The sequence below is a fragment of the Gastrolobium bilobum genome, unplaced genomic scaffold (genome assembly GCF_033153095.1).
Source record: "Gastrolobium bilobum isolate Gb01-03AN ecotype WA unplaced genomic scaffold, APGP_CSIRO_Gbil_v1 utg5395, whole genome shotgun sequence".
NCBI classification, from domain to species: Eukaryota; Viridiplantae; Streptophyta; class Magnoliopsida; order Fabales; family Fabaceae; genus Gastrolobium; species Gastrolobium bilobum.
The window spans coordinates 1-23,711 of NW_026895884.1; the positions used below are offsets into that span (position 1 = coordinate 1).

Consider the following 23,711-nt stretch of genomic DNA (forward strand, 5'->3'; position numbering starts at 1 on the left):
TGGTCGTGGTTTCTTAGCCTCATGCGTTTTCACGTCACGCATAAGCATGGCATTTGTCTAATATCCGATCGTCATCCCAGCATCATCAGGGCTGTAAGAGATCATGCTGGTTGGCAGCCACCATTTGCGTATCATGTGTTTTGTCTACGCCACATCGGAAACAACTTTAACACTAAGTTCAGAGATGTGGAATTAAAGAAAACCCTGATGAAGCTAGGTACAATCTTCTTTTTAATATGTACAAATTGTATATAATTCATCCTTTTGTATCTAACGCATCATTTTGTATTTCAGGGTACTTGAGTTCAAAGATTCATTTTGATATCAGATTCCAGGATTTTATCGACAGTAACCCTCAAGTAGCTTCATGGATAGATCAGATTCCCAAAGAAAAATGGTGCAGGTCTTACGATGAGGACGGTCGGAGGTTTGGTCACATGACGACTAACTTATCTGAGTGTGTGAATAAGGTCCTGAGGGGTGCACGTAATTTGCCTATAACAGCATTGGTGAAGATGACTCAAAGTAGACTTGTTGAGTATTTCGTCAAGAGACGTGAAAAGATCCAAAAGGCAAAGGCAAAGGGTTGGAGAATTGCAAAAAAAGTTGAGGATATCATCCAAAAAAATGATCAATTAACAGTGAGCCTCCGTGTGCGGGTTTTTGATAGGGACCTGCAGCTATTTGAAGTTGAGGATGCCTACAATCAATCAACTCATGATGCAGGTGACATAATGAGGGTGGACTTGCTCAATCGCAAATGTCAATGTGGACGGTTCACATCTAGAAGATTCCCTTGCAGTCATGTCTTAGCGGTGTGCAAGGTAGAAAAGTTGAACCACTATGATTATGTTGATCCTGTGTTCTCAATTGCACAAATTGATAAGGTATATGCTGCTCATTGGTATCCAATGGGCAATGAGTTGTTGATTCCACAAATTGATGGCCCAACCATTATCCCAAATGCATCTTTGGTACGTGCACAAGGAAGACCCAAATCGTCAAGGATACAGAATGAGATGGATTGGGTTGAGTCTCAACCGACAAGCAGTCAGAGTAGATGTAGCCTGTGTAAGCAAATTGGTCACAACAAACGTACATGTCCTATGAGGATTCCCAATACAAGATGAATTGCGGAGGAAGCATGGGAAGGGCTTAATGTTTTGATGGTTTAACATTATAGGCATTTATGGTTTTATATGCTTGTATTTGATGTTATGATGTTTGTATTTGAATGTAATGACGGTGCTATGTTTGTATTTGATGTCATGATGTTTGTATTTGAATGTAATGACGGTGCTATGTTTGTATTTGATGTCATGATATTTGTATTTGACTCATCTTAGTTTTTTGACTCGGAAATTATGCTCCCTAAGTCACACTCCCTTAGTGGATCAGTGTAGAGTGGAAACCTAGGGCGGTTAATCGACTAAATTGTTGGTTTAGGACCCCAAATCCGAATTACCCATGTTTTTTGCCCTAGGTTTCCACTCTACACTGATCCACTAAGGGAGTGTGACTTAGGGAGCATAATTTTCGAGTCAAAAAACCCATGTGGACATTAAATTCCTAAAACCAAGTCGTACGTTGTCATAACGTTTGTTTACGGTTAACAATACAAGATGTAGCCTTTTTGAACACATGTACTGATTTGCTGTGATGTGTTATGGACGAATGTGACCTGTTCAATATTGTTTTGTGCCGTGATGATCAAATTGCTAAAAAGGTTCCATTCATAAGTTATACAATATTGAAATGGAATTAAATTCATTACACAACATAACATAGATCCAAAAAACATAACAATTCTGCATTCATTAAAAAAAGTTACATTACATCAACGACTTAAAGGAAATACATGAACAAAACACAATAACATGATGTACACCCTAAATCTACTCGTCATCCCCGTCTGTGTCCGTCTCCGAGTCGTCCTCATCTGACACATGACCCCCATCCCTTGCTGCCTCAGCTACCTGACCACCTCTTGCAAGCTCCAGACGAGCAAGCCTGTCTTCCACACCCTTAAACCTTCCCTGTATGTGTCTAAACCTTTCATTCCCTTTCTTTCTCCATTTTTTATGTGCCAGCGCCATCTTTCCTATCTTCTTTGTCATTGCATTTATGCCCTTCATGACATCACGCAGTGAAAATCCACCTTCAGGTTCAGCTATCTCCTCAACCTCAGCCACATTCTCCTCCTCCTCCTCCTCCACATCTGGCTCAACAATATGGTCATCTGGGGCAACATAAGGAACCTCAACCTGGGGCATACCACTAAACTCCCACACACCCGATCTCGTGTTCTTAGTAATCTTGCACTGCTCCAATAGACGCTTTCCGAACTTGCAATTATAGCCCGTGGTCTTCTTCAACAGCTCAGTCTCCATGGGAACACCAAAGTGAACCAATATCCTCTGTACCAGACAGGCGTATGGAAGATGACCCTTATGTTTGGCCTTAAACATAAACCAACAGATATAGTGCCTCCAGTTCACCATCTGGGCATGTCGGATAGCCCACATAATGGGAATGTCATGTTCCAACACCCTGGAATGATTAAAAGATCGCGGAAACAGAACGTGGGTGAGGACATAGTGTAGTATACGGGACTCCACAGAAAGCAACCCCATCGTATAGTGCAAGTGTTCCCCACGGACTCTTCTCTGCTCCTGCACGGCATCCTCTCGTACATATCCTGGAAGTACTACACCACTATCAGCGTCATACACCACAGTCTGAGAAGAGTCAAAATCATAGCCGAGTATCTCCAACCATGCAGGTGCCGTCATGATGATCTCTATTCCACAGACCCTCGACCTCAGCTCGCCCTGTACGTAGCTGAGGTTATGGTAGAAGGCCCGCACCATAAGCTCTGAATACGGACATAGGGTCTCGGCCAACACCCTCAGATGTGCCGCCTCCAACACCCCCACAATTTCAAATCCCTCCTTATCAAAAAAGGCTGTATCCAAAGATTTTGGAGCACATAACGGCCGGTTCAAATGGTCACGTACGAATGAAGCGTGGACGGCAGGGTCGTCCTCAAACAGATACCCATACGGGAGGTCAACAGTATCAGGCTCTTCGTCTTGTCGCCTTGACGAAGAAGGCCGCTCTTGCCTATGCTTGGTGCGTCTCTCAAGTGACTCATTGCCCTCATCGCTTGGTCTTCTGCGGCTCGTCATTTGTTTAGGGTACCTACAATGAAACATGTCAGCATTTAACTATATGAAACATGTCATGATGGTAATGAAAACTTGCAACATAAGCGCTGTAAACCAAAAGCAAACTTTTGCCCCATACAAACTTTTCAAACAAAAAAATTCACACAATGCAAAAAAATAAACCTTAGTAGATTAGGGTTACAAAACCTACAACAAACGCTTTGATTAGAGTTAACAAATTCGGACAACAAACAAATACAAAAAATTCCTAAACCTAAAACACAATGCAAGTTAAGAAACCTTACCTATCCTTCAGATTTCACGATTTGGACCAAATTTGGGGGCAATCCACACGCCTAAAGGAAGGGTTTGGGGCGTTCTTCAGCTGCTCCTGCGGATTTGGGGTTTGGGCCGCCTCCTTAGTCGATTAGGTCATCATACTCCCCCTCTGCCGAATGGGGGGTTTTTAAAAAACAAATCCGTCGATATTTAGTCGACTAAATATCGATACTTAGTCGACTAAATATCCCAAAAATGTAGTCGATTAAGATGATTTTTTAGTCGACTAAATTTGCGGAAGTCCACTTTCTGAAGATTGACCATTTGCTCGACTAAAACAGCATGGTAGTCGACTAAAAGGGGCAGGTTGGTGGATAGTTCTTGATCAGGGGCAAATTGGTTATTAATTAATTAATGAGGGTCAAAAGGGTCAAAAAGCCATCATCCAAGAATACCACCCAAAATCTCAGATGTTGAAATTTTTTTATATTTTTTGAAACAAAATTCCGATAATATTTTAGCTTACTAAATAATTTTTTATTAATATTTTCGAGAAATTAACTTTTTCACCGTATTCCTGATAATTATGATTCCGAAAAAATTTATCATCTCACACACACACGGTGTAAACATGCTTGGAAATGCACCCTCATGTTATGCTCGACAATTTATTTAACAACACATGAGAAACTTCCACGGGATGGAATTCATCAAAGGTGAGCCTGCATTTTGTTCTACGTTTCAATAAATCTTAAATCATTATCTAATTTATAATCTTATATTTTATGCTGGCAGTGATTCCAAGTCGTGAAACGGCAACAAGGAATGAACTTTTGTTTTGTCCAAAAGGATTAAACAAACAAAACAAAACAAAACTCTGAAAGCCCCGGCACGCCACGTCATCCTCAACGGCCGTGTTTAAAAATGCAAACATATTAAACCTGTTTCACTTTCCCCTTTCAAAGAGGCACATCAATCCACATTCCGTAAATTTCAGTTACAATCACCAAAACGACGATCCCTCTCTTTCTCTCCCATAACCTTACCTAAGAAGAAGAAGAAGGACGAGGAGGAGGTTCATGGCGGCGCCGACGACCTCGTTTTTGTCGCCGACGCAGAGATACGCTGCCGGAGGATTGTTCAGCCTGGCTCTTCACGAGGCCCAGATTCAGCAGACCCACCAGATAGCCTCACCCGCTTCAGAGGACCCCCTCTCTGACGTTCGAACCAGTAGTAGCTCCAGCAGTGATTCAGTTTCCGATGACCCGGATCTTTGGGTCCACCACCATTCGGGTTTGCTCCGACCCGTTTTCAAGTATGTGTTAGTGTTATTGCTAATTTTCTTCCTCTTTTAGTTGTTCGCAGTGCAATTGTCTAATTAACGGTAAAGAGGGGTGAAAGGTATCTGAGTAAACGAGAACAGAGAGTAGATTAGAACAGATCAAGGAATTTGAGAGTATGATAGAGATGAGATATGGTGAATTGTATTGGATGAACAATCTCATTGTACAAATTAGGAAGTGCATAATATATACTTTGACGAATCTGTTACAATACATTAACTACTAACAGAAACAGTTGTAACTAACTGCTGCTAATTGATGTAACTAACCATATACTGTATCAATTGTGGCGTGTTGGATTCTGTTTGAGTCTTATTCTAATATTCTGCCTCTGAGTCTGAATCCAAACAGGTTTCTAGATATTGATTCCGCCGCGTGGTCAGGACTAGAGGAAACTGCGGGTTCTTCTACAGCTACACATCATGTGGGACCAGTACGTCTATTTACTTGTTCTTTACTAATATTTACTTCAATGATTTTGGTTTTTCCAGTATGATAATAATGTATTTCAATGTTACAGTTCTTGAGATTTCTCTCAGAAGAATTTGATGATGGTTCTTCTCAAAGCTTAGATCAAGAACTTGCTTTGTCAAAAGCTGTTGATGGTATAGTACTTGACATGGAAGAAAACTCGGAGTCTTCCAAGTCTAAAAGAGAGAAGCTTCATGAATATGAACATCAATGTCGTGAAAAGTTTTCGACTGCTGATGCTCAAACTAATTCTGAAAAGGTAAATACGCATTTGGAAACACAGCAGGAGACAGATACCACCCCTTTGCTTGACTGTAAAGACCCACACCAGGGATCTGTTAGTAGTAAAAATGATGAGAGGCCAATTGAAGAAGTGATGATGCTCAGTGATCAGAGGAAAGTGACAGTTCTCTATCAACTTCTCTCTGCTTGTCTTTCGGATTTAGGTGAAGATAATGAGAAATATACCCGGAGAAGAAAGGGCTATGATGCTCGACATCGTGCGGCTCTGCGGTTGCTGGCAACTTGGCTTGATATCAAGTGGAAAAAAATGGTTTGTATGATGAATCTTTTAATATGGAACATTATTTGATTGGGAAACAACTTGTTATAAGTCGGGATCATGACATATGAGTGCCATGGTTTCTCTTTGTCTACACTGGATTGACAAGACATATCAAGAAGTAATCTTTATGGTGGTGAACATTGCCTGTACTTTTTGATTTCTAAGTTACCACATTCAAGTTGATCCTAATTGTACATGTTTTAATGGTATAAGCTATGCTTTATTTTCAATTATTAAAATCTCTCATATTTACTTGTTCCATATCTTCTAAAGATCAAGATGAATATTCACTTTGTAGGAGGCCATTGAGGTCATGATTGCTTGTTCTGCAATGGCTTTCATTAAAGAGCAAGAATCAAAGAAAGAAGAAACTCAATCAAAAGAAAGCAAATGGGCTAAATGGAAGCGTGGTGGTATTATTGGTGCTGCTGCATTAACTGGGGGAACCTTGTTGGCTATTACTGGTGGTATGGAGACCTTGATATCTTTGCTAACTGTATTGTGGAATATAGCATTTTCATATGAATCAATTTCCTCAGGGATAAGATTGTTTTTATTTTAAACATTCAACAGGGTTAGCTGCACCAGCAATTGCTGCAGGACTTGGTGCTTTGGCTCCAACTTTGGGTACTCTGATCCCTGTGATTGGAGCAAGTGGATTTGCTGCAGCTGCTAGTGCTGCAGGAACTGTTGCTGGTTCTGTTGCAGTTGCTGCATCATTTGGAGGTATATATTTTCCCATATGCAATCAGATTTGCTAGAATTTTTGCATGCTAGGTTAATATATCTTCCCTTCCCTTTCTTTTTGAATTTCATGTGTAGTTTAAGCCTTAAGGATGCTATTATGATCACAAAGTCATTGTTGACATGCTCATGAGTCTTATAGGTGTTCTGTGTTCAATTTGTGTTTTGATTTTGTCCTCAATATGGTGGTTTTCGTGTTACATTATTGTTTGATTGATAGAAAGGTGTTTTATGATTAAATAGGTTATGAGGGTGATTTTATTTTTGTTGTTGTAATTATCAACTATGAAACACCGATACTCCGAATTTTTTTTTCCAACGTATCCGATACGCGTATCGGAAATGTATCGGAAACGTATTGTATCGTATCAACGAATAAACGGTCGTATCGAGAACATATCAGGAACGTATCGAAAACGTCGTGTCGGAGTCGGTGCTTCATAGATTATCAATTGACATGCTTACAGTAATTGCTTGAATAGGCAGGCTGCAATACAAACTCTTTAATTCATCATTGTTCAGGAGAGGATACACAAAGGTTACAGGGGAGATTGTCTTTTTTTTAGAAAGTAACTGACTGGAGGAATGATGCATTCCCTTAAATATCTGATATATCTTGTAGTCAGTTCTTCTGATTTCTTGCAGTACATGCTGGTTTTTATAGCATCTGTAGGACAATCAGCTCATTCTTGCAGTTATTTCTACTTTTCTATATCAGTGATATTCCTTTTTTTAGGTGATGAAAATTTTTATGTATCAATTTGTGCTACTTCTACCAGCTGCTGGAGCTGGACTTACTGGAAGCAAAATGGCTAGGAGAGTTGGAGGTGTTGATGAGTTTGAATTCAAAGCTATAGGAGAAAACCATAACCAAGGCGTTAGTTTTTATATCTTTCATATTCCTATTTTCTTGTGATATTGCTTACTTCAATTAAAAAGTTGTGACTAAAAGGTCATGGGTTCGAATCTGGGAAATAGTCTCTTTGCAAATTTGCAAAGGTAAGGCTACGTAAAAGGATTTCCCTCATCCCTACCCTCTCTAGTTGGGGTTTAATGGGGAGTGATTTATTGCTTACTTAAATTGAGTTATGATCTGTGTATGCATGTGTGAACTTTGTTTCACCTTTCTTTTATTATAAAATCATTCTTCTTCACTTGGTTTATTGTTTCAAATTAGATTCTTGTTGAACTTCTGCTTGCAGAGGCTAGGGGTTGAGATCTTGGTCTCTGGATTTGTCTTTGAGAAGGAAGATTTTATAAGGCCATGGGAAGGACAAAATGACAACTTGGAGAGGTATAGTAGTAAATATTGCCATTCATTACAATTATCATTGGTCAGGGTTGTTAGTTTTAGCTTGGAATGCTTGGTTTTGATGCAACATGTTGATAGAAAATCACCATGTTACATAAAATCACCTTGTATTTTACTTCAGTTTGTCTTGATTTTAGAAATTGTCATGTTATTATTATGATTCCTGCAAAAAAAATGACCTTTCATATGGCCTTGCCAAAAGTTAGGTATGCACTGCAGTGGGAGTCCAAGAATCTAATTGCTGTGAGCACTGCGATTCAAGATTGGCTTACTTCAAGTAATTGGTTTGGGTACTTTAAAGTTCTTAGTATAAAAGTAAAGTTGTGTATGATGTTTACATTGCTGTGACTTGCTTTAGGACTTGCAATGGAGCTGATGAAGCGAGGTGCAATGATGACCGTTTTGAGTGCACTTTTTACTGCATTGGCTTGGCCAGCTGCATTACTTGCAGCAACTGATTTCATAGACAGTAAATGGACAATTGCCATTAACAGGTATACTTTGTCATTTGGTTCTGAGTAGAATAGAACATTTGCTTTGCAGTGGTAAAAAACTTTTGCTTGCTTTATCTTGATATCATATATGCAATTCAAGGAATTAGACACTTAGAATATTAGGATTCTTAATGTTTTAGGAGTCTTATTATGTTGCACTACTATAGTACTTTACCTAAAATATCAGTATTAAAAGGTGTATTAGGTTAACGCTTCAAAACAACTCATTTGATATCTAATATCTCATTTCAAATTTTCAATACAATGGTTTCAATTGTTTTTGCTAATTGCTCTTAAACTTGAATAACTGTGTCATGGAAGTTGACAACTCCATGGGTTTAATTTGAATTAATTTCATTTTTTGGTGGAATTTTCATGCCAAATATCATATATGCTATTCATAGCAAATAGCTTTTTAAGGCTTCATAATCTAACGTAGGGGTGGCAAATAGATGGACTTTGGATTGGTAAAAATTAAACAATTGATCTATTTTAGATTGTTAAAAATTATGAAGAAAATCTAATCTGTCTACAATCCATTTAATGGATAGATATCTAAATCCAACCTATCCATATTGATCATATCATTATTATTAGGGTCAGATCATTTTACACTAGTGTAATTTACATTCTTAATCTTGATTGTTAATTCCACTTATATCTAATGGCTTTAATTTATTTATTTTTAATTATGTGAATCATTGGATACAAGTTAATCAATGGCCAAGAATGAGTGTAAGATTTTTTATTCTTACACCAATGTAAAAATGACCTGCCCCTTATTATTATTGTTTTCTATTTCTACGGGATTAGAATTCTGCTCTCAACTTTTTCACCGCTAAGGATCCTAAAATTTATTATTTATTGATTACATTGTTGTTTGATCATTATGTTTATGCTGTTATTTGGTATTTGTAAAAGCTAATTTTAAAAGCACTAATTTAATTGATTATTGATATTCAAGTGTTAATGTACAAAGCTGATTACAAACACTATAATTGAATAAATGAAAAGCATAAAGAAATTGGACGATAAGATTTGAACATTGGGACCATAAGGCAAATATTTTATAAGAAAGTCAGCAGATAGAGCATGAGTATTCAATGTTGGTGGCATTAACGCGGCTAAAGGCTTTTAGCCTTCAACTTCCGGGGATGACAGGTTCAGTTCATAATATTCAAAGAGATATGGTTGCATCTGGGACAGGGACAGTTAGACAGCATTTAAGTGCTATATGGGATGAAATGACAATTTCATAAACTATAGTCTGATCACGAGGCAATTCTGTTAGTTTTAGAAGTGGATACCTAATGGAAATCTAAGTCAGTCCACTAACCATCCACTAAATTAAATAGATCCATTAAATTTATTTTCATACTTGGATGGGTTGGATGTGATCATTTTGGTAAGACCATGAGGTATCCTTGCACCCTTTGGATATGAGATTAATCCTCGCTCAGGCATCATCTTTGCCACCCACAATCCGACCTTTTGTCAAAGGGATAGGATATTATGCCTATCTTTTTTCATACCTACTCTACCTATTCATCTCCAACACCGTTAGATTAGAATTTCAAGAGAAAAGAGAAAGGGTGAAGGTCAGTTGTGATTCTAATTTAACGGTGTTGGAGATGAGTAGTTAGAATAGGCATGAAAAAAGGTAGGTATAATATCCTATCCCTTTGTCAAAATGATATTTTACATTTGCTCATATCCTATATGGGTTAAGTGTTGTTAGGTATAATATAAATATGTTAAGGGTTATGGTAAAATCATTCATGTGCCTTCATCCAATGACCTAAACTTTTGGAAGAGTTGATTTATGACATGGTATTAGAGCCTCTATGACTAAGTGGTCTACAGTTCAACCCTTGTTGCCCCCATTCCTCTAATAAAAAGTGAATTTTAGCACAAGGTAGGTAGACATGTGTATTGTCCAATGTCCATGACTCCATGCTTCAAGCTAGTACAAAAAAGAGTTCTTGCATGAGAGGATATACTAGATATAATATAAATAAGTTAGAAATATGATAAAACTATTCATGTGCCTTGACCCAACAACTTAAATTTTTGGGAGATTTAGTTCAAGACAAATGCCATATTTTTCTCCTCAAAATAATTTACTGGATGATCTATGAGATGTCAAGGTGGTTTGGTATGCCAAGGTGTAACTGCTTATGTTTTTCTCTTTTTGGGACAAAAGGTTTTGTGAATCACGGCTTCACCATCAGGATGAGAAATTTGTTATGACAGTTTCCATTCTTAGTTTACACTTGGATCTGCTTACCTTAGTTAATTTTGTTTTTCAGATCAGACAAAGCAGGGAAGCTGCTTGCTGAAGTATTATTAAGAGGATTGCAGGGAAATAGGTTATTGATTGATTTTTAAAGTTTCTTTAACTCCAGCTCCTATAAAACTGCAGATGATGCAATATTACTAATCTATGGATTTCAGGCCTGTGACACTTGTAGGCTACTCACTTGGGGCCAGAGTTATTTTCAAGTGCCTACAGTATTTGGCTAAAACAGAAAATAGTGGTAGGTATTTCCAGTTTCCTCTCTTTCCTTTGTCTCTGATGTGTTAGATTATTTGACTGTGTCTAGTGATAGCCTTAATTTTCTCTGTTCCTTTATTTTATTTATTTATTTATTTTGAATTTCTCCGCCGATTCATTGATTATCTGACCAGTCCGGTTGAGCTGGACAGGAACATAGGAATGACAAATACTAAGTTTTAATTACAACTGCATACCCAAAACTTGAACTCACAATTGTCTTAAAAACTTAGTAGAGAGTTTTGTCACTCTTATGGTCTTTCCTGGCTCGACCGGATTGGCCGGGTAATTGATGAACCAGTGGAGAAATCCAAAAAAATAAAAATAAAGGAATAGAAAAAAAGAGAGAGTTTATTCTCTTATCTTTTGAACTCTATTGATGGGTGCATATGTTTTCGTGTCCTTGGGTACTCTTTTCATGTTTATCCTTTGAATGAGAGGTTGCCTTATTGATTTAAAGGTTTGCCCCTGTTTCTTGGCAGCTGAACTAGTAGAAAGAGTTGTACTTCTTGGAGCACCCATCCCAATCAAGGATGAGAACTGGGAAGCTGCTAGAAAGGTATATGGGGGAATTTGATTTTTCTCTCAGTAGAACTTTCTCACCTGTTTTATGAGAAAGAATAAATTTATTGGGATCCTGGTATTTTGTAGATGGTAGCAGGAAGATTTGTAAATGCTTATTCAAGGAATGATTGGATGCTTGGAGTTGCCTTCCGTGCCAGGTACATGAAAACGTAGTGGTAGAATTTCTGCATATGTACTTCAAGTTGGCCTGCACTACTATAACTTTTATTAATGGTTGCAAAGGTTGTGTTTTTGTTTGCATGAAGATTCACACTACATAACCTATGTATGGACCAATGTTTTGGTGTGTCTTTTTATACAAGAAGTTGTAAGTATAGGCAGAGAACAGCGTTCTCTATGCTGATTGACTCCACTTCAGCAATTGATCTGGACCCATATCTGTCTCATGGTTCTCGTCTATTTTTACGTTACACCTTTTTCGTGTATGGACAGTTGTCTCATTCATCAAACATTCCATTACAATCATATGGTGTTTGGGGAAGGGGATAGGGGTTATAGCCATATGACTTATTAAGTTTTCCACTGATTAAATGTATGTTTAGGTTATTTGGGTTGAATTATTATTTATTATTTTCGATCAATTTGGGTAGAGTTATTTTTAAGTAAAATGTAAGACGGTTTAATTTAAAAAAAAAGGAATTTTAATAGACAGAAAGTAGAAATTAATATGATTATCTTTTTTAAATTTTGAGCAGTCTACTTACAAAAGGATTAGCTGGAATCCAACCAATCGATATTCCTGGGATCCAAAATGTAAGATGTTTCTTAATCCCCTTCGGTAGCATATAAATATTTTTGCAGGTTGCAATCTTATCTTCAATAATCAGCAGTGCCATCATTCATAAAATTTGAATATTTATATAATAATGAATATGGTTTTCTTTTGATTGCAGGTCGATGTGACAGATCACATCGAAGGCCATTCTTCTTATCTATGGGCTACACAAAAGATCTTAGATCAACTTCAATTGGATTCATATTATCCTGTTTATAACAGCATTTCTTGTATTTCTTCTCAAGCTGTTGAACCAATTGTTGTGAATGCAGCAGCGACCTCAGATGCTTCAAAGTCAGAGACTAATTAGAAATTATATATAACTTAACTTTGATTCATTCGAACTCTTAAATGAGTTTTTATACAAATAGTGTATTATATTACCTATTTTAGGAAAGATATATATTTTTTTAATTACAAGGAGTGTTACTTTTGTTTTTAAATGTAGTAAAATGTTAAATATGTAGAGTTTTTTTATAGGATGAGTTGATATGTTAACCTACTCTTGGATGTACGAGTAATTTTTGCTATTTTATCTTATTGAACAATACATTTGAATCTAGTTGAATTCTTTTAAAAATATAACTAATTTTTTTTGTATTATTTTTTAGGGGAAAGATATTGTAACAATCAATTAGTGTTACTACCAATCAATTTTAGCATTAAATATAAGAAATCATAACCATATAAAAGATGAAAATAAATATAAAGTATTAAGTATGAGAAATCATAACCATACAAAGATAGAAATAAATATAACTGCTTACCAAAAAAAGAAATAAATATAACCGTTGGATCAACATAATCGATCTAACGATGAAATTGATTGATAGTAACATTGGTAGTAATACTAACTGGTTGTTATAATATCCTACTTCTAAAAATAAAATGTAAAATTAATGAATATTATCAGTATATGATTGATTGTGTAGGTCTCACTTTAATGCCAGATAAGAAAGGAAATCAGTTCCTTCTATTCTGAAAGGTTAAGAAAAATGTCATAAAATTTTATATAATTCAAAACATTAATCCTTATAATTATGAAATTTTTAATGCCATTGTTTTGTGGGATTGATAAACCAAAAACACTTATTGTGAAGGGTCATATTAATTAATTATTATGATCCAATAAATTTTAATCTACATACATGAAATCAACGGTTAAGAAACACAATATGAATTGCGATTTTGTCCTGACCCGTAAAGTTTTTGCACTGGAAAAAAGTAATCGTGAACTACGAAGAGAATCTCAAACTCATTCCCTTTGTTAGGAACATGTAACGGGCCAGGCAAGTGTAGGTCCTGGTAATATACAGTAGCCACCAGTCTTTGGGCTTAGGAATAGATACAAAATGAAGCAACCCATGAAACTGAAAGATTACGTAGTTGGCTAAGTGAATCATGAGCCCAATTTAGATTCTGAGCATGACCCAGTGTAGGATTTTGGACTTATTGAAATGTTTATAATTTTCATAATTTTCAACATCTTTCCTTTCTTCTCTCTCTCTCTCAACCCAGAATTCCCCTGCTACAGAACAACTTTTCTTTTCGAGTTTGTTTGTATTTTTTTTTTTCGTACAAGAGCTTGTTTGTATTTGATCTGTTGATTCATCACAACACTGCCGAAGAACGTGGGGGCTTTCATCCTTGTACTTGGATTGGTCATTGGTTGAGGTAACCGTCCTTCCCCAGGCCAATTTTTTTTTTTTTTTTTTTTGTTTTAATAATATTTTTCCTTTCCTTCCCATTCTGTTTGGTTAGAAAAAAGTGAAGGAAGAAAAAAAAAAAACACGAGATTAGGGACAAATTTTTGTGCTTTGGTTTAAGTATTTGTTTTCTTTTTTTCTGGGCGTGCTTGTCCAACGTTGTTGTATTTCATGCGAATATAAATATTTGGTTTTGTCCTTTGTTCGAGTAGTAGTTGGCTCGCTGCGAAGCTTTCTGCATCCCGATTTGAATTTGGAACCTGAAAATTGGTGCTGCGGTTATTGGAAACGTTCCCAGAATCTAAAATGGCCGCGTTATGTAAACGGGTGTGTCGATTATCTGGATTCGGAGGCTTTGGGGCTTCGAAAGTGCCATCTTCGTTTGAAAGAGCAATATACGATCCATTCTCAGTTTCGTTGCTCTCCATTTCGGGCACTAGACATTTTTCTCAACTGGTGAAATCCAATGGAAAACACCTGTTTCTCGTTGACACATTGGCCCTTGTAATTTACATGCCTTTTTCCTTTTTTTCTTTGTTTATTATTTACTTTTACTTTCCGTTTCATTCATTTCCCTTGTTTGGTTGTTGCAACTCTGAAGAAGGGTGAGGGAATTGCATTGCATGCTTCAATTTAATGGTTTAGTTGTTTGAATTTTGGCATCTAGGTTAGAAGACTTGAGGGGCAAGGAGTACCCTCAAAGCAAGCTGAGGCAATAACTGGTGCCATTACTGAAGTGTTGAACGACAGTCTTGAAAATGTGTCTCAGTCATTGGTATCAAAAGGAGAAATGCAGAAAGTAAGACCCTTTGGTTCCAAAGTACAATCTTTTATTTTTTGTAACTCTATGGATGTATATAATTTGCCTTTGGGTTTCTCCTTGTCAGTGTCTCTTTGTTTTAGAATCTGAGATACACAATTTGGGTACTAATATAGGCTGTTTTGGTCCTTTATTTTAAAAGATGGAAATGATTCAAGAATCCAACCTGTCCAAATTCAAAGCAGAAGTGCAGAGCTCACAGGTACTCATTAATTATGCCTAAGTGTTATTTGTTGAGTTTGAGGTTTATGATTTTGGTATAGACGGATGAGTTGGAACTAGTACTAGTAGTGAAGATGCTTGGCCTGAACAAAGGACTTGTGTGTTGTATACATTCATTGCAGGCAGCAGGCATCCCACTTACTGATGCCATAAATATGATTTCCATGAACTACACTAATTCGGGATGAACAATATACTTTTTACATTTACTTGTTGATAAAACATTTTAGGGAATACGTGCTTCCTGCTTCTCCTGTTTTAGATAAATGCAAAGTACCCATTATTGTCTTTGTTCTGTGCAACAATAAAACATACTAATGGCATTGTTTGACTGAGTTCTTTGAAACTGAAAGTAATTAGAAGAAAGTCATAAATCTAAGCTGACCACTTGGTGCATGTTTCAACTTATTCTTGTGGAAACAATCGTTTTTTAAAAATAAAAATGCTCTCTAAACAAGCAAAAACAAAAACCAATTATCTTCCTAAAATAGTATAATCCAAACTCACACTTAGTTCCTTCTCTGTTCTTCCCCATCTTTTCAGACATTGTCACTTACTCTTTCTTTTCTATCTTCCCTTTCTTTCCACTCACTGATTCTCTTGTTTTAGCATGTGATGATCTTGTTAGTTATCAACAGTATCCATTGTCCATAACGTAATATATTTTGGATCTTTTGGAATTGGTGCAACCATACTAAATGATTAATGTTTGGATTTCTTAAAACAATTCCACTTTGGAATTTAGTAGAAACTTCTGATGTCTTTGTTATGTTTCTTAATTATGTTATATTTATTTTAATTGTTAATTTTCTGCTGCTTAAGATAGTCAATGACATGTTCAAAACTTCCACGGGAAAGCTTGCTAACATCTGATATGTGTAAAACCAGATGGTCTGAAAAGCAAAGGAAGAAAGCGAACACAAATTTTAATCAAGAGAATATGTTAATTATCTATTGTTTATTAAAATTGTTATTTCTGGTGTTTAGACTTTGGTCTATTGGAATGCTTTTAGTTAAGATAAATTTATTAAATCCCCTCGTCTAGTTAACCTATCTATTTAAAGATCTTCAAACCAAATGGGCTGTATGTGCTCTTGAAATTATCCATGCATGTTTTTTGCTATGTGAGGATGTCTTTGGACAATGATCGTAATCCTCTTCAAGATTTATCTCGTTTAGGGTACACCCCAGTCCACATGGCTCTTGACCTTGCGAGGGAAGGATGAGGATCACTTATACGACACCATTTATAAAAGAGTATTGTAGGAAGCATTATAGGAGATTCCCACCTCTCAATGTTGACTCAGCAAAATGGTTAGTTAGTAGAGAATATTCTAGAAGTGAGTATAGATAATAAATAGAAAGGAAAGAAATGGAGAAGGCAGGCAATTACTTGGGATTGGGCTAGGGACTTGGGAGAGACGGGAAGCCTCCCGAACTACATCCATTATCTGTAATTTCTTTCAATCATTTATCTTTTCTGCACTTTGTAATCTTCCTGTTTTAGTAGCTAGCTACTGCCATTACTATTTGTAAGTTTCCTTTATACTTTCAATATACAAAATTTGGTTAATTCAGGAAATTCCTTTGTATCCCTTTTATTTTCTGTTTTTGAGAAAAGATCCTATCAATTGGTATCAGAGCCTTCCACTATGTCTCTCAGTTGCCATTGAGAGGCGCAGGTGATGACGCTGACATTGCAGTGTTCGCCCAGGGATAATAAAAGACTAGCGCAAAGCCAGTCCCTGGCTGCGGAGCGTGATGGAATATTACGATCCTACTCCAAGGTATAGGACTTGGAGTCCCACATATGAAACATAAGGTTCTGGTGTGGGGTTTATGTAGTCTTTCGGCTCTCCTACCTCATAGGCTAGATTTTGGGTGAGGCTCTCCCAAGGTTCGTATCAATTTGTATCCGAGCTCCTGAACCAACAGCGCTGAAACCAGAAAAAAAAAAGAAAAAGAAAAAAATTGGAAAACATATTTGGAGATTGGAAGAAAAGAGAGAAGCAAGTGAAAAATAGATTTGAAGAAAGGAAAAAAAAGAGAAAGGCAAGTTGAAGAAAATTACGAGCAGATACTGAGGCTACTTGATGAACTTCTTGAGAAGACCAAGAATCACTCTAATAGAAAACGAATGGACAGAAGCCAAGATGGAATGCAAGTTTCACAGCCAGAAATGGAAACCCAGAGAAATCTTGTGATGGAGAACATGGAAAAGAATGGAAACCAGCCACGAAATCATAAGGGGCACGTGCAGAAGAAACAGAGAAGCATAGGGGAAAAGTCCATGGAAGCGAAGGTTGCACAGGCTTTGGAGACAGGCCCAACTTGATTTTGAATGCCACCAAACCTAAACCCATATGATTTATTTTGAGTGATGAATGGGCATATAATCCCATTTCTTTATCTAAACGAACTAGACCCAACAATAAAGCCAAATTCGAAATTGATCAACACCCAAGCCCAAAAGCTAATAATGCATACCTACCATACCACTGAAACATAGATGAGGAGAGGAGAGTTGTCAACAGCTACGGTGTCTAGTATGACACCCAGGTTTTAGTCCATGAGCTTGACTGAGTTTTCTGGACACTTGAACCTAAAGTGCATCGGAGAAGCTCAAGTGCCTCGTGAATGATGTCAACACAGATTGTGAGTTCACCACCTTCGGACATTCACAAGGAAGAAAGGCATAGGAGATGGCAACCAGAAATGACGAAAATGGCTAAGTTAGAACCAGAGTTGGGCCAATTTGTTGATGATGCTGGAAGATTTGAGCAAATGACCAAAACCTAGTTTGTTGGCACCATAATTCAAGCACCTCAACTCTATATAAACACTATGGTTGCTGATGATGGTTCACGATTGAAGCTCCAATTTGATGATTTTCAAGCAAGACCAAATTCAGTTGTAGTGCACCTAGGTCCTGTTTGTTATTTGAAAGTGAGTATTAGTTCTAGCAAAAAAGTAGCAGATTTTGATTTTGGTAGGGACTTCAATATTGCAAAAGAATTTATATATTCAAGGAGGGTTAAGACATATGTTTGAGTAGCTATGGTTGAATGTGGGGAAGATATTTGGGCAAATGATGAAAAGATACTTGCGCAAATTCAAATTGCTTTAAAAGAAGATGGAACTACTACAGAGGAGCAATGGGATCCTGGTGGAAACTATAATGCTTCTTGCACAAGTGGATCCCTATACTACAAGCAATGGGATCCTGGAGGATGATTTTGGTGAGCAAGCTTTCACCTTGAGGACAAGGTGAAACCTTGAAGGGGAGGTATTGATGCGACACCATTTGTAAAAGAGTATTATAGGAAGCATTACAGGATATTCCCACCTTTCAATGTTGATTCAGCAAAATGGTTAGTTAGTAGAGAATATTCTAGAAGTGGGTATAGATAATAAATAGAAAGGAAAGAAATGGAGAAGGTAGGCAATTACTTGGGATTGGGCTAGGAACTTGGGAGAGAAGGGATACCTCTCGAATTGCATTCATTATCTGTAATTTCTTTCGGTCATTTTTCTTTTCTGCACTTTGTAATCTTCCTATTTTAGTAGCTATTGCTATTACTATTTGTAAGTTGCCTTTATACTTTCAATATAAAATCCGGTTAATCCAGAAAATTCCTTTGTATCCCTTTTATTTTCTGTTTCTGAGTGAAGGTCCTATTAGTCGCCTTAAGCCCTTACATTTTTGCAAAGAGATTATGTCTTAGATTCAAAACCGTAACCTTTAGGTCATAAAAGAGAAACTTACCACTGTTCATGTTGGATATGACTCATACTTCGCATTCAAATCACTGACTCTTGTCTGCAGAATGCAGAGAATGTCAATGGGGGTCTCGCTCCCTGGTGAATGGGTGGGGGTCAGGGAGAGCCGCTCAGGCGAAGGTATTGGGGAAACGCCCCTAGGACCACAGGGGTTTGGTATTGTTGTGGGCCTTGGGTTTATTTTATTTTATTTCTTTTCTAGTACTTTGGGATTGAGCTCATAAATAGCTACTGTTGCTTAGGGTTTCTAAGTCTATTTATATTCATCTTGTAAACTGAGTGCTTTATAACGAGTGTGGTGAGAAGAATATAGTTAAATATTGCTGGATGTAGCCTACATTGAGTGTATCAGAGTAAATTTGTGTCTCTATTCTTTCTTCCTTACTCTATTTTCTGTTTTGTAATTATGTGTGTGATTGTTCGATGCCACTCAAGGTTTATCTCATTTAATCATGGGAAAATATAAGATTATTTATATTTTTCCCAATGGAAAGGTCAAACTTTGCACCTTAAATTAATGATACTTGTCAAAATAAGGCTTAATAATATGTGGAGAATGTACTTCTGTCGCTTATTTGTTTTATCATTTCTTTACGAGAGTAATTGAAATGGTTGGAGAAACAACTCTTGTGATAGAAAATACATACTATATAAGTTTAGGTGGTTCTATTGCATTATGTTAGGAAATTTATGCTGGGAGGGCATCCATCTTAGAATGGGAACTACTACATTTTCTTCCTTTTCTTGGCCATAATTTCATTTTTTTTTTCTTTATCCTTGTAATTTTATTTAGCTTAATTTGTTTGCTATATTGATGAGGATGGTTTTGTTTGCCTGGTGTTGTAATATGCTGAAAACTTGTATTTCAGGGACATCATTTTTCTCTGTTGCAACATGAGACTGAGAAGCTTAGGAATGATATAGAAAAGATGCGCAGTGAATTGAAGTATGTATTATCAAGCAATTGGCCTTGTTCAACTTCTATAGCTGTGTTCATTTGTTTTATATGATTTTTATGGTTCAATCACATGGGCTGTGATGCAGATATGAGATAGATAAAGTTACTGCTGGGCAGCGATTGGATTTGAACCTAGAAAGAGGGTAAGATTTGAGAATAAATATGTTGATTATCAGTGATTACATAATTTGTGTTAGATTGGAATTCCTCTTTTTCACTGTTATTGCTGATGAATCACTGCAAATGCAGGAGAATAAGGGAGGAACTGTCCAATCAGAATGCTGAAACTAACAACCTGACTAATAAACTTGATAGAGTAAGCAAATCCGTGACATTTAGAAGTAGTTTTTCTTGTTATTTTCATCCCATGCCAAAAATTGGCAATTTCATTTTTATTTTTTTCTATAATATTCAGGAGATCCATTCTTTAAGAGCACAGCTGGAAGCAGCCAAATATGATGTCATAAAATACTGCATAGGAACACTTGTTTCAATCTCTGCTGTTGGCCTTGCTGTTCTCCGCATCTTGATGTAAACGAGTTGTACTCCAATTAACATCGACACAAATGGGGTAAAAAAGAATTGAGTCGTTTGTTTGGAAGTTGTTGTATGTTCTGTTAGAGAAACAGTTGCATTACAGTGCTAGGGGAGCTGAAGGAACTAGCTCCCATTAGGCACGCATTGGGCCTATATTTTAGCCCCATTATTTTCTAATATTCTTTTGTTGATTTATTTGCCATGCTTTTGGGATATTTGCACAATTTGTACGTGGCAGTATGGTATATTAACGAAACTTGGATTATATATACTCTAAGTGGACGCTAACATATGAACACGCTCAAATTTAGATGCTTTATGCTTATTGCCACTACGTCTATACGAACAAGATGTCTTTTATTTCCCTCAGATTTTATCTTACTGTACAATCTATTTTTCATACTAATACATGAAATTTCAACGTGGTTGGTTGTGTCTTCCCTCGATATCAATGAAGATAAAAGAGAATATATTCTCAAAAAATGACATTGTTAAAAACAGTCCATAGAATCAGCTGTAACCTTGCTTGCTGTAATTTTTGTTCACTTCACTCATGAGAAAAGATCACATTCCAAGATCCCAAGGCTCCACAAGAAGTGTTATGCCTTGACTTTAGGCTATATTAGATTGACATCTCTTTCGCTTTGTTTGATTGTGCATAAATTAAGTTGAAAGGGAAAGGATTAGAGGTAAGGATTAGGTCCTTACTTTTGAGTAAGTTTAAAAAATGAGAACTGAGTTGGAATGGGTGTTTCTATGGATCTCACATATTTTGCATTGGTTCCTTGTGTTGTGGAATGGAAAAGAAGGAGAATGTCATCGTGGGTCTCACAACGCATGCTTTAAAAGTTGAGTTTGGAAGGGTAATACACTAATTTGATAATTATTTGCATATATTTCCATTATTTCTTAGATTAAACCAAACAAAAGGAGTGAAGTGTTTTTCTTTTCATTGGACGATATTAAACAATGTAAGTGATAACTCATACTTTTTCCTTTATTTCCTTTTCACTTTTTTTTTTCTTTTCCCTCCATAACTAGAGGTGGTAAAATGAGTAACCCGACTACCCCGCCTCCAAATAACTCAACCCGTTCCGTCATGCTTTTGAAAGTGTTAAAATTTTTAACCCGCCTTGCCCCGCTAACTTGCCAACATATTAAAAAAGTAATTTTTTTAAAAATTTATATTTCCATAAATGTAAAAGGTATCAAATGAAAATAAAAGCGGTACAAAAGTATTATTAATTAGTGTTATTTTTAAAAAATTAAAAAATAAAATAAAAATGAACTCAACGGGTCAACTTGTCCTGTCACGGGTTGAACCCGTTTTGACCCACCTTTAAGCGGAGCAGGTTCAAGAGGATTAGCGGATTGGAAATTCCAACATATGGTGGGTTAAACGGGCTAACCCGACGGGTTGGATCCATTTTGCCACCTCTTAACATTAAATAAAAGCCTTTCAAATGGGCAAAATCTCATACTCCTTAAGCAAGCATCATTTAGTCCTAAAAGCCCACTTGGATCACTCTGTGTGATTAATCCAACTACAAACTAGACAATGTTTACAATATGATCTCATTAACGGATTTAAGGTCAGATTATTTTAAATTGTTACAAAAAATTAATGAATGTTTATGCAGTTTTCATGATATTATATGTGCATTTTTTTGTGACAATCTATATTATATGTATAAACTCATCCAAGTACAAAATATTCGGTTTAAAATTTGCACAACTCATATTATGGAATGTGACAATATATGCATGTGGACTAACTTATAACATTATAAAATAAAATCTAAAATATAATTAATCTACGGTAGCATGATACTTAAGTAAGTTTTTTAAAAGTAGGTGATGCAACCGGTTAAACCAAAACCAGACCACTAACCGGTCCAGTTCGGGCAATGGACCAGTAATGCATGCGATTGTATCTGTTTTTTAATTGAACCGATTCTTGAAAATTCGCCGCAATTGCATTCTTAGGATTTGAACTTGGCACTTAAGGGAAGAGAAATAAAATGCTAATCACTAAGCCATATCAATATAGTTGTCATACTACTTATAATTATATATTCATTACATCTCTTTACATAAAATTCAATTTAACCGGTTAAATCAGTAACCCATTAATCTAGTATCCCGACCGAGTCGATGATCGATCTGGGTTTAATAACTGTTAGGAGATCCACTAGTGTGAATAGAAGTTCTACTCTGTTAGATGGATCTGTAGCGTGAGTGGCATATGGGTAGTTTAGTGGAATAATTAGTTGAGGTGTAAAGTGTACAGTAAGTAAGGTATTATATAATTAGGAAGTGAATGATTCGTTGTTAGTGTTAGAAGCTAGTTCATACTTATGATATAACAGAACTTTGTAAAACATTGAGATGTTCATCTAAATACCCATTTTTCGTTCTCTGTTCTTTTCTCTTAAGGGTAAATCCTAGCATTGGTGCTTTCTCTTCATCGTTCTTCCTTCTCTTCATCAAGGATGAGGATGCAAGAATTATCCGATGAATTGAACTCCTTTCAGCAATGTGTAGATGTCAATCTTGATGAGATTCGGATTCAAGCAACTGATACTCGAAATCAAATCTTCTTCTTGGTGGCTCAAATGCAACAGCTCCAAGAGACGTTTCTTGCCCACCACACTCCACAACGGGAATCAACCCATAGGGATTCTTCTTCTTCTCATACATCCAAGAAGAAAGAGTCCAATGACCCATGCTCCCTGCTTAAAGGTGTTCATATGGAAATTTCGGTGTTCAATGGCCATGATCCTAATAATTGGATCTTTAAGGAAGAACTTTTTTTTTCAACCTTTAGAGTATTCCGGAGGAGACTAAAGTGGCTCTAGCCAGGTTGAAAATGGAGGGTATGGCCGCTTCTTGATTCCAATGGATCTTCAACAGTGGTACGATTGTGTGAGCCTTTATCCTTGCATCAAACCATTCAGCTTTCCATGGCTTATGATGAGCATTTCAATTAATTGAAGAATTATTTCCAAGGTACATCAAAGAACCTCGTTCCAAAACCTTCTCCATCATCATAGAGCATGTCTGCCTCTGTAACTCCACCTTCGAATTCGACAAATCAACCTTTGGCCTTACCAGAACCTTCTCAGATTAAGAAGATGTCCCAATCAAAGTTACAAAAGAGAAGAGAATTGGGTTTTTTTACAGTTGCGATGAGAAATGGAACTTAAAGCATAGATGCAAGAATAAGTTGCTACTGTCAATTGAAGAGGAAAATGAAGTGGATCAGAATCTTGAGGAGGAACATATTATGTGGCATGCTGAAGACAACGTTGGTGAATCGAAGGATGCTTCCTTGCATGCGCTGTCTGATAGATCTTCTCACTGTTCCTTGATGATTCCAACAATGTTACAAGGTATGGA

At 36.6% G+C, this 23,711-nt stretch overlaps 2 protein-coding genes across 4 annotated transcripts; both read left to right on the forward strand.

Moving 5' to 3' along the window:
- The first annotated feature begins 4,407 nt into the window (after positions 1-4,407).
- Positions 4,408-12,710, forward strand: LOC133296598 (uncharacterized). Of its 2 annotated transcripts, XM_061495619.1 has the most exons (15): positions 4,408-4,761; positions 5,141-5,222; positions 5,310-5,813; positions 6,124-6,292; positions 6,399-6,551; positions 7,349-7,446; positions 7,772-7,863; positions 8,088-8,158; positions 8,240-8,375; positions 10,685-10,744; positions 10,830-10,912; positions 11,412-11,488; positions 11,581-11,651; positions 12,210-12,267; positions 12,408-12,710. In XM_061495619.1, the coding sequence occupies exons 1-15, from the start codon at positions 4,526-4,528 to the stop codon at positions 12,597-12,599; spliced, it is 2,082 nt and encodes a 693-aa protein (XP_061351603.1). In that variant the 5' UTR covers positions 4,408-4,525; the 3' UTR covers positions 12,600-12,710. The 2 variants fall into 2 exon arrangements, with proteins under 2 accessions (XP_061351603.1, XP_061351604.1); XM_061495620.1 differs by lacking the exons at positions 11,581-11,651; positions 12,210-12,267; positions 12,408-12,710 and having other exon boundaries at positions 11,390-11,467.
- Positions 12,711-13,798: 1,088 nt separating this feature from the next.
- Positions 13,799-20,653, forward strand: LOC133296600 (protein FMP32, mitochondrial-like). Of its 2 annotated transcripts, none has more exons than XM_061495622.1 (8): positions 13,799-13,963; positions 14,208-14,499; positions 14,663-14,794; positions 14,958-15,017; positions 19,687-19,763; positions 19,862-19,918; positions 20,025-20,091; positions 20,191-20,653. In XM_061495622.1, the coding sequence occupies exons 2-8, from the start codon at positions 14,302-14,304 to the stop codon at positions 20,308-20,310; spliced, it is 711 nt and encodes a 236-aa protein (XP_061351606.1). In that variant the 5' UTR covers positions 13,799-13,963; positions 14,208-14,301; the 3' UTR covers positions 20,311-20,653. The 2 variants fall into 2 exon arrangements, with proteins under 2 accessions (XP_061351606.1, XP_061351607.1); XM_061495623.1 differs by having other exon boundaries at positions 14,211-14,499.
- Positions 20,654-23,711: the final 3,058 nt, after the last annotated feature.

Bases quoted from the DNA above. Each gene is read 5' to 3' on its own strand.
- LOC133296598 (XM_061495619.1), top strand. From the start codon at position 4,526: ATGGCGGCGCCGACGACCTCGTTTTTGTCGCCGACGCAGAGATACGCT. The intron at 7,864-8,087 runs GTATAGTAGTAA...GCCAAAAGTTAG, and splicing joins CAAAATGACAACTTGGAGAG to GTATGCACTGCAGTGGGAGT. The intron at 11,489-11,580 runs GTATATGGGGGA...GGTATTTTGTAG, and splicing joins ACTGGGAAGCTGCTAGAAAG to ATGGTAGCAGGAAGATTTGT.
- LOC133296600 (XM_061495622.1), top strand. From the start codon at position 14,302: ATGGCCGCGTTATGTAAACGGGTGTGTCGATTATCTGGATTCGGAGGC. The intron at 15,018-19,686 runs GTACTCATTAAT...CTTGTATTTCAG, and splicing joins CAGAAGTGCAGAGCTCACAG to GGACATCATTTTTCTCTGTT. The intron at 19,764-19,861 runs GTATGTATTATC...GCTGTGATGCAG, and splicing joins AAGATGCGCAGTGAATTGAA to ATATGAGATAGATAAAGTTA.